The sequence below is a fragment of the Gossypium raimondii genome, chromosome 3 (genome assembly GCF_025698545.1).
Source record: "Gossypium raimondii isolate GPD5lz chromosome 3, ASM2569854v1, whole genome shotgun sequence".
Taxonomy (NCBI): Eukaryota; Viridiplantae; Streptophyta; class Magnoliopsida; order Malvales; family Malvaceae; genus Gossypium; species Gossypium raimondii.
In genome coordinates this window covers 25,453,827-25,463,828 of record NC_068567.1, presented here as the reverse complement: position 1 = coordinate 25,463,828, position 10,002 = coordinate 25,453,827, and the positions used below count along the sequence as shown (strand labels likewise).

The 10,002-nt window shown below is 35.5% G+C and overlaps 1 protein-coding gene across 2 annotated transcripts; it reads right to left on the bottom strand.

Annotated features, from left to right (window-relative positions):
• Positions 1 to 3,069: 3,069 nt before the first annotated feature.
• On the bottom strand, positions 3,070 to 9,674 carry LOC105793939 (uncharacterized). 2 transcript variants are annotated; one of them, XM_012622856.2, is made up of 5 exons: positions 9,414 to 9,665; positions 8,592 to 8,843; positions 7,301 to 7,537; positions 6,983 to 7,200; positions 3,070 to 3,529 (listed from the first exon to the last, which is right to left on the bottom strand). In XM_012622856.2, exons 2-5 carry the CDS (start codon positions 8,841 to 8,843, stop codon positions 3,262 to 3,264), a joined length of 975 nt encoding a protein of 324 aa, XP_012478310.1. In that variant the 5' UTR covers positions 9,414 to 9,665; the 3' UTR covers positions 3,070 to 3,261. The 2 variants fall into 2 exon arrangements, with proteins under 2 accessions (XP_012478310.1, XP_052484184.1); XM_052628224.1 differs by lacking the exon at positions 3,070 to 3,529 and adding an exon at positions 3,561 to 3,745 and having other exon boundaries at positions 9,414 to 9,674.
• Positions 9,675 to 10,002: the final 328 nt, after the last annotated feature.

The following is a 10,002-nucleotide window of genomic DNA, read 5'->3' as shown; positions in this document are numbered from 1 at the left end:
GGTGTTCCATTGTAACACCATAAATATTACAACTGATCTGTCATACTTGCAATTAAGCCGCTAAATATTTAAGTATAGTAGTGTTGATTCTTAGCCCCGGTGCACGCACACAGGGTGCGGTCAACGATCCCTCTTCACTTTACCAAATTTGACTATCATTGATCCAAGTTTCAATGGCTTATCCTCAACAAGCTTCGCTTCTTCTTTCTTGATTGTGGAGATCTTGGATCACTCTAAACAATCTCGCATCATATACGAACTACTACATAAGAAGCACTCCACTTGTTTCTTTTGCTCTCTCTGACCCTCTTGGCTTCGACAAAATTCACTACCGAGCCAAGCCTCATCATTGCTTTTTCTGGCTCATCGTCCCCTTTAATGGTAGAAAACACGGATCGTTTCGAACAACCCCTTACCATATGCAGACCACCACATAAGAAACATTGTATCTCAGCCTTCTTTTCCACCATTACTGCTGCATTCAACTTGTCCTTCTTCATCTTCCCTACCATTACCCTTCTCTTTGGGCTGGGAAAACTCAAACTTGTATTTCCTCGGAACAAGCTCGATCAAGGACTCTACACAATCATGGTTATGGACAAGTCTTTGACCATTCAACATTCCAATTCATGCTTAACCCACGACTTCAACTCATTCATGAAATAAAAGAATGTTTCTTTCTCACTCAAATTAGTGATATAAAGTATCAGTTCACTAAACTCCACATATTCCCTAATTGTGCCTTGTTTCGAGAACCAACCAACTTAGACCGAGCTCAGATTATTAGGGGTAAAACTACTCGTCAAACTCTTTCTAAAACTTCTCCCAAGTCTCAACTGTGGCCTAACCACGCATTTTTCTGTGGACCTTCATCCCCACCATAAAAGAGCGAAATTAGTAAAATATCTAACAACAATATTTACCTTAGCATCATCATTCTTGATGCCCATGACATGGAAGTATTGTTCCATCTCCCACAAGAAGTTGTCCACTTCCCTTGCGAATTTTTGCCCCTTAAACTTCTCCAGTTTGGGGACATCTACTCTCGTGGCTTAGTGTTGCACTCAAAACCCCTTACCCATGACAGCTCAACACACAACAACCTCACCCTCAAGCTCATCAGTTCTTCTGCTCAAAGCCCACATTGTAGCCTTAGTTTCTTCCTTCAAAGCCATCATCAGGGCCTCGAGACAATTTCCCTCACTATCAGCTTATCCGTGGTGGAATTAAGAATCCCTTGCATCGCTTCCACATTGGAACCGAGAGACTCCAACACAAACTCCCTAAGTTGCTCTTCCATCAAGTCCAACTCTATAGTGCATCCCTCGACTACCTCGAGTGTCTGCCTCACATCCCTCATAGATTCCTTGAGATTGGCCACTTGACCTTTCAAAGCCCATCATTTGCCTCGATCAAATAGCTTTCCTGGCCCTCCCACAGATCTCCATTGGCTCAATCTGATCTTCTACTCCTTTTGTCATCTCGCTCTACGCCTTCAAAACCATAGCTCAAATATCAACTGTCACGAGGCTAAAACTTTAGTCTCGCAATACATGCGACCTTAGGAAATTTAGTTCAAATCCACCTAAGTCTGCCTAACTCTCGCAAAATGATAATTCTCAATAGAAATTCTCTAAGGCACCGAAAATAAAGTGAAAGCAACTCAAAGAAAAAAAACAATGAAAGAACAAAAAATGTCACAAGAAAACAAAGCACAAAAGGTGTTTGAGTAAATGCTCTCAAAGTATATCTATTACTTTGAATAATTATAATTGAGTAATTACAAATGAGGGAGAAAACATCTATTTATAGTTAAGCTCCTCTAGATCCAATAATACAAATTACTTTACATCAATGGACAAGATTAAGCTAATCTACAATTTGAGATTCTTAATGGATTGGTACAATCCTTTACGACTATAAAATTAGATCTTATCAAATTACAAATCTTTTAATATTACTTTTCATATTTACCAAGGTAGTCCTAATTTTCCTTAAGTGCTTCACCGGGCCACCAAGGCTTCAAGTAGATGAGTTTCTCCACATATTCCACAAACCGAGCTAATTCAGGTGGGTCGAATGAATCTCATTTAACCAATTGACCTCCATAGAACGTTCTTGGTGCGTTAGTCACGGGCTTCGATTCATAGTCCATGACACAAGTACGTATGTAAGAACACCCACCATCACTCAACTACTAACTTCCCTTAGACACTTGTCTAAAATACCTACATCAAGTTCATTGGCTTTCTAAGCCTTCTCCACCAACCAAATAACTCCAAGACACCATTTTATATATCAAAACTTTATTATTTTTTTTTTAAAAACCTTCTCTATTGAGTTTAAAACCTTCTATCCCTCTCCAAGCTCACCGAAACAACCTCAAATGGCTCTTAACATTCTCATATGAACCATCATCTGCCTCAATTACGAAATCCTACATCAATAATTCTTTTTAAGAAGTAACTACTACTAAAAATATTATTAGCTTAAAACCCAATTTTAATGTTTTACCTTCTATTAAAAATCTAATATTTTTAATTTACATTCAGTCACAAGGTGAGTGATAAATCCTATAATCAAAAAATAAATCCTATAATCAAAAAATATTTTTATGATATTTTATTTATAAGAAAAAATTATTCATAAATTGTACATCTAATTCACATTCATGAAATTAACAACTAAAATCTATGAACCACTCATACTCCAACAAAATAAATAAATAAAACCGCCAAGCTCTAAAAAAATTGGTCCTAATATCACATAAATCTCTCCATGAATCAGATTGCAACCCGAATCCTTTTATCTTTCTTGACTAAACTTTTTTTTTTTTTGCTAGGCCTCGTTATTCATTTATTATTAAAAAATAAAAATTACTTTCATACTAATATTTGTATATGTGTATAGTTTAATTTAAATATAATTATTTAATTTGTATCAAACCAACCCTAATTATCAAAAACCTTGCCCAAAGCTAAGTCTAAACTTAACGATTGGGCATTAAGGTTTGTTTTTTTTTTTTGGGGGGGGGGGAATTAAAATAACAAAACAGACAGTGCAAAAGTGTTTTGCAAACATGTGGCATTTTGTATGGTATATTTTCCCTGTTTAATTTTTTTACATACAAGGATGAACAAAAGTCGCGTCTCTAGAAATGAAAACAGAAAAATGATCATATATTTCTGTGGGAAGCCTAAATCCCTTCCAATATACATCCCTAACTCATTAAATCAATAATCTAATCCCTAATAATCCAAGCTATGATGAAAAAGACATGACCCCCACATGCTTACGTCTTTCGTCTGGAAGCTTCTCCATCTCTAGGCCACCCTGGTACGAGGCAGACTCATCGTCCACCTCAGTCTCTCGGTTACCAAGATCGTTTAAAGCTCTCTTTGCATATACTGTAAAAGCAATTGTGGTAACAATTGCTATGATGAAGGAAACAATGTTGTATATAATTTCCACAGGGGTCAAGTGATAGTTGCCATATTTGACGTTGGCTAATGTCCTTATTAACCGACCGCTGCACCAAGATGCAAACAGTTAGTCTACAGAGATGATACCCACCAGCAGCATATAACATCAAACTAAATGTGAAATAATTTATATTTCAAGACTGACATAAAATCCAGAGCTTTATAGGAACTGATTAGTAGAATTAGTTTGAATTTGGTAGAAGCTTAACTTCATTAAGTTCCCTTTTAGACTGTTTTCTTCTCTAACTCCTGGACCTGCAAAACTGGTCAATGACACAAAGTCAATATTGACTTCATTACATGCTGCTAGGGTTAGATGACATGGCAGCATTACGAATTTGCCAAAGAATTGCATTGATTGGGCCACTTATTTTCTCTTTCTTCTCATTTTTCTCTCCCTCCTGCGGAACATAAAGCAACTCTTCCTCAACCTCCGATCATTTGCCTTCAAATCCAACTCCCAAATGCTAGCAAAGGTAATCTCTCCTTTCTTCTTTCCTTCTTCCTCACTCACAACATTTGGTTTGGTCCGAACAACTCCCTCCCTCCTTTTCTTGTCTCATCTTTCCCAATTTCCTCAAGTTTTTATTTGTGTTCACTTTGATTTAGCCTCAAAATTAACCCGACCCCATCTCTTTTCGCCTCTCTTTCCATTTCTCAACTTCTAATTTCCACTGCTGATAGTTATGGGAGATAGGGCTTCCAGTTGAACTGGCATTAACAATTTCTGGAGCTGGTGGCATCAGAGTGTCGGCAAGGAATGGTGAATTTTATTCTTTTGACTTCAAGACAGCAATAATGGGCAAGGGATTTAGCTTTTGATAGCTTTCTTACCGTAGGAGATAGCAGAAAGGTTGGAAGCAGGTGGGGAAGCAGTGGTCTGGCATTGTGTTTGATGACTTAATGGTGTTTGGCTGTTGTTGTTACAGTCACGAGTTACGGATCGAATCACCGAACAATTCATAGGAAAATCATTTGGCCTAGCAGGGCTTTCCCCTTGTTTCAATTTCTTCTAGGTGAATACTTTATGGCTTATCTTAGACACGTTAGAGATATTCTTAAACCTCTTAAAATTAAATTAATTTACCGTAAACTTTATTTCCCCCTAATTAGCCCCTTAAATAGAGATTACATAGTTCAAATAAGACGCTTAATAAAGTAATTTAAAGCAAATACTCAAACTAAGGAAAGACTCCTAATGATATACTCCTAATAAGATAATAATAAACTGAACTCCTAATAATAATTAATGAATTAACGTCTAACATTACTCTACTTCTAGAAAAAGAGCTTGTCCGCAAGCTCAAGATTTAATAGCTCATACATTTTTTGGCCCATTATTGAATGCAAGGATATTTCAGTTTCTCTACACTCCGCTTGATTCTGCACAACATCGTTAGAATCTTTTATCTCCATATCTCCAACCAAAATATTTTTTTACATTAGTGTCAGCACGAGTACGGTTTGTCACAATTATAGCAAAAACCCTTGTCTCTTCGTTCTTACATCTATGCACAAGTCAATTTTTTTTTTTTTTTAAAAAAGGGGTTGCACCACTTACACTTGAACTTACTATCGACATCCCATCATGCCCAGAGTTGTTTTTAACAAGAAGAGGGACATGTCACTGCCATATTGGTATCTTTAGTACTCAAGCTCGTCTATTGCCATGGTTCTCTTCTTGTTAGTCGTTCTTGTTAGTTGTTGCTTCTTTCCAAATGCCCGTGCCAAATTAATTGCCTGAACAAGGTTTGGGGGACATCACATCTCCATTTCAAGCCTAAGTAACTGTTTCAGTCTGTTTCAAGTTAACTAGATCACCTAAAAGGTTACTGTGCAATGGTGCCCTGTGCCCTAAAATTCTGATCGTATCATACTTCTTGAAGCCAATCTCCTTTTCCATTTAGCAAAACCACAACTGCACTTCTACTGTCATGTGAAATGCTGTCAATCCCACTTTATCTACCTTAGTTGTTTTTTGGTTCGAGAAAAACTTCTCACCCCTATGTAGCCAAATCAAGGGATCTTCCGTACCATCAAAGGTTGGAAAATCTAACTTTGCAAATCATAGTACTCCTGACTCACCTGTTGACTCTATCCTGTTCTCTTGCCTATTCTGTCAACTACGAATTTGGTTGACATTGTTGTCTCCTCCGTCAAACCCTTTTAGCTTTCACAATTTTGGTAGGAAGCCATATATTCTTGTATTTGCAACAACAGTTGTTGCAATAGCATATTTCCCAACTTATCGATGCTTTTAGCCATCGTAACTCTAATTTGCGTCAAATTCCTCTCTGATGTTGGAGTCACCCATAATGTCTAGCTCTGGTGCCAAGTTGTTACGGTTCCAAGTTACGAATTGAATCAGTGAATGATTTGTACGAAAATCATTTGGCTTTGTGGGGTTTTCCCCTTGTTTCTATTTCTTCCAAACGAATACCCTACGGTGAATGTGTGGAACTCTTCAAAGGAAGTCCTTACCTTAGACTTGTTAGATAGACTTAAACCACTTAAAATTGAATTAATTTGCCATAAGCTCATTTCTCCAAAATTTGGCTCTTAAATAGACATTACATAGTTCAAATAAAACACTTACTAAAGTAATTTAAAGCAAATACTCCAACTAAGGAAAGACTCCTATGATATAAAATGCTCATAAATAAAAGATGAAAACATATGTCGGTCCCTCTGTTATAGAGACCGGATCAAATTAGTCCTCTATTATTAAATAGATCAATTTAGTCTCTATATTATTAAAAGAATCAATAAGGTCAAATTTTAATGAAGTTACCATTAACTGTATAAAAAGTATATGAAAATTATTTTTTCATTTGCATAACAAAAGGTTCATTTGTAGAACCATAAAAGCTTTTAAAATATTAATTTTGTTAAACAATAAATAATACTTCTTTAAAACAATAAACGTTAACTCTGTTAAAATTGACCTTATTTTATTCTTTTTAATGATATAGGGACTAAATTGATCCATATAATAGTAGAGGGACTAATTTGATTCGATCTCTATAATAAAGGGAACTACCAGATACTTTCACCCATAAATAAAATCTCCTAAGACTTCTCCTAATAAATTATAATCTGATCTCCTAATAAGGATTAAATTAATTGACGCCTAAAAGTTGTGGTATTAAGGTGGTATAGGGTGATGGCAAAACTAGAATAATCAGTATTTGAGGGTGTGTTTTCAAAGTTGCAATGTGCAATCGTAGTTAGTAATAATGTCATAATTTTAAGCGCGTCAGCAAATTACAATAAAGCACACCACCTGCTTAACTTAGCACCCTAAAAGGAACAAGTTTTATGTTCACTTGATTGACAATTGCAAGCCCAAATTCTATATTAGAACTCATTTGTAGGTACGAGGAGTCAAGGACAGCAGGCTCATTTCAACAAATTAAGAAATAAATTTCAAGGGCTCCTAAAGAGCTTAAACCTAGAACCAGAGTACTATAAATTTAACATGAGTTGATCACATTGCATACCTGTAGATATAAATAAAAGCTTCTGGAATCATTCCAGCAATTGATCCACATAAATAGGGCCAAAACTTCATGTTGGTTACCACAACTGCATAGTTGAAAATTGTGTAAGGAAACGGTGAAACTCTAAAGAGAGCGACCACTTTAAATTGATGGAACCAGCTTCCTTCTCCTGCAAGTCGAACCATTGCAGCTGTCTGGGGCCATTTCTTTAACCATTGCTGTCCATCCAAGAGAAGAAAAAATCATAGACAGCAGGAATGAAGATCAAATTTCCAAAATAACTATTTAAAATTAGCTGAAACCAAGTAGAAGTCCTACATGGATACGCTCACGGAAAAGCAGTCCAATCAAATATGGTAGGACCATTCCGATGGTTGTTCCGACCATAATTATGAGGAACCCCAGACCATAGCCAAAAATCATCCCAGCCAACCACATGGAGGGACCCGAAGGTATAAAGAGGACAGGAAACAAGGCAAGAGAAGTAACAAGCACAACTGCAAGAACTGGGCGACCAAAGGCCGTTGCTTCCCATTGCATGATTGGGAAAAGAATCTACAGTTAAATTGAAAATTCATCAAATGCTAAAGTTTCAGTTATCACATGATGAGTACACTTAAGGATGCAATCTTAAACAGCATCCAAATCATGAAAAATATAATCATATAAAGAGAGTTGTATACATCCAAAACTCCCACGCAAATTAAACTGGCAAATGAAAACCATCATTTCCAATGAGAAGTATCAATAAATATCCCTTTCTTAGCTTAGTTCATAGTCCATCTAATATTAATTATTGTTTGAAATGTCACAGATGCTGGTCTTTAGTTTCCAACAGATCACTTGACGTTGACTCTTCCAAACAGATTTCATTGCAATGTTCGTAGTGTAGTTCCAAATATTAAAAATTTTAACGCCCAATTAGTTTTGGATATTGTTTTAGAATTTTTCAACTATATTTTAGCTCTAGATATAATTAAGGAAAACAGATAAAAGACATTATTTGAGAAACCTTGTTTTCCGATTTCTAAAATTCTAGACAACTTTAAATTTTCCATAGAAATTGAATTTTAATAAAGGATTTTCACTTTCAAAATACATTGATGACTTATGTACCTCTTTGAATCATATATTGAGAGTGAAAGTGTAGACAAAACTCAGCTGGTTTTTAGAGCTCATTTTTTTGGTTAAAATCTGGCCTTTCGGATAATTATGGTACCACAATTAAGCAACAAAATTTAACTTTTGTCCACTTCAGTTTAGCTAAAATAATTATAGTACTACAGTTAAGCAACAAGATTTAACTTGTGTGCACTCAATCACAATGTAGCTTCTTCAATGCAAATTTTAACATGTCTATGACAAAGAATGTTAAAGTTACCAGGTGATCAGATGTGTAAGCAAACGGTAAATTCATTCAATAAGACACCTAGAAAAAACTAACAACCAAGTACATATTTTCATTTTGCAGGAATTAGTCAAACAACTCAAAGACATGAATTACAAACACAAAAACAACGAACAAAAGTTGTGTAATAAGCAAAACTCTAAGAGATAGAGGACATAGAGAGACAGAAAGCGAAGAGAGCTATGGGTAATCAGTAAGTACCTTCTCGAAAAGAAACGGAACTCCCCATTTCAAAAAAACAAGAATCAATATAACGGCAAAAATGCAGAAGATGAAGGCTTTGATCCACCAGCTAAAAGTTTCACTCCTTGTGGGTGGTTGAGGTTGTAAGATGTCCACTCCAGCTGCGGTAGGTTCATTAGAAATAACCAGCCTATCGTATTCACTATCTTCACTCGGATGATGCCCAGAGCCAGTGTCATGTTTTTCTATTTCCTTAGACAAGTTTGGCATCTGAACCGAAAAGAAGTTGTACTCAGCAACGTGTACATACACATCAAACCACGCAAACTAGAAATCATGTCTTGAAAACTAATCAATATCATAAAATTAATCCCTGTCGATTGCCAACTAGACATTAAAAACAGAAGAATCGGACATAAAACTAACACTATATCAGAACAGAACAATTAATGCCGCAAAAATAAAAACATAACTGAATATAGGAACATGAAAGAGATACAAGAAGAAAGTATGATTTCAGAATTAATTAGGGCAAAAGGAATGAAACCCAATAACAGCTAAGTAAATATTATAAAGTCATAATCAGCAGCATATCCAACTCCAATTTATAACATATTTTGAAAAGAACTTCAATTTAGTTTTCGGGTAAGAAGTGAAAACCCTAACTCTAATCCATGGAGATGATCTACGTAGCTTAACAAGGATCCAAATTCAGCCTATCAACCCATATATCTTGATTTTTTTATGATTCTGGTAGGTAACTCTTTCGCATATACAACTTTTTCCTTCATAAGAATCTAAGGGAAAAGAGAAAATAATATAAACTTAAGGCTAATTCACCTCTCTCTTCGTCTTTATTGTTAAAGGTTAACAAGTTCCAGTTCCAAAGACGTCGGAGGAGGAGGAGGAGGAGGAGAAGCGACACTCAAGACTAGCTCCTCGGCCGGCGGTAGGTCTGTAGGTGTGACGATCAGGCGGCTGGTCGCAGATTTGTTGGTTTGGCTTTTACTTTGAACGAGAAAGCGTGAAGGTTTGAAATAAGGAATTTTCCAAACACGCCTTTCATAGTGTGTAACAAAAATTCAAAAACTCAACTTTTTCTTTATTCTAAATTTGAAAACCAAAAAATAAATTAAAAAATTCTTTTTTCTCTTCCTTTAGTCCTAAGCTTTTCTCACACATAGAATATATTACCAGAATTTGTATGTCTGCCACGTGGGCTGGTAAATTTTCAAGGAAATCTAACTTATTTAATTTAAATTAAAAAGAAGTTGATGCTTTAATAATTGTATTATAAGGTATAGTACAAATATGTGATAACTTTCTTACTCTTAATTACAAGAGTTTAAAAACTGCAAAAACAATATATCAAATAATTAATTATAAAATTTATATTTTCGTAATTTTATTTAAATTAAAAATCGTTAAA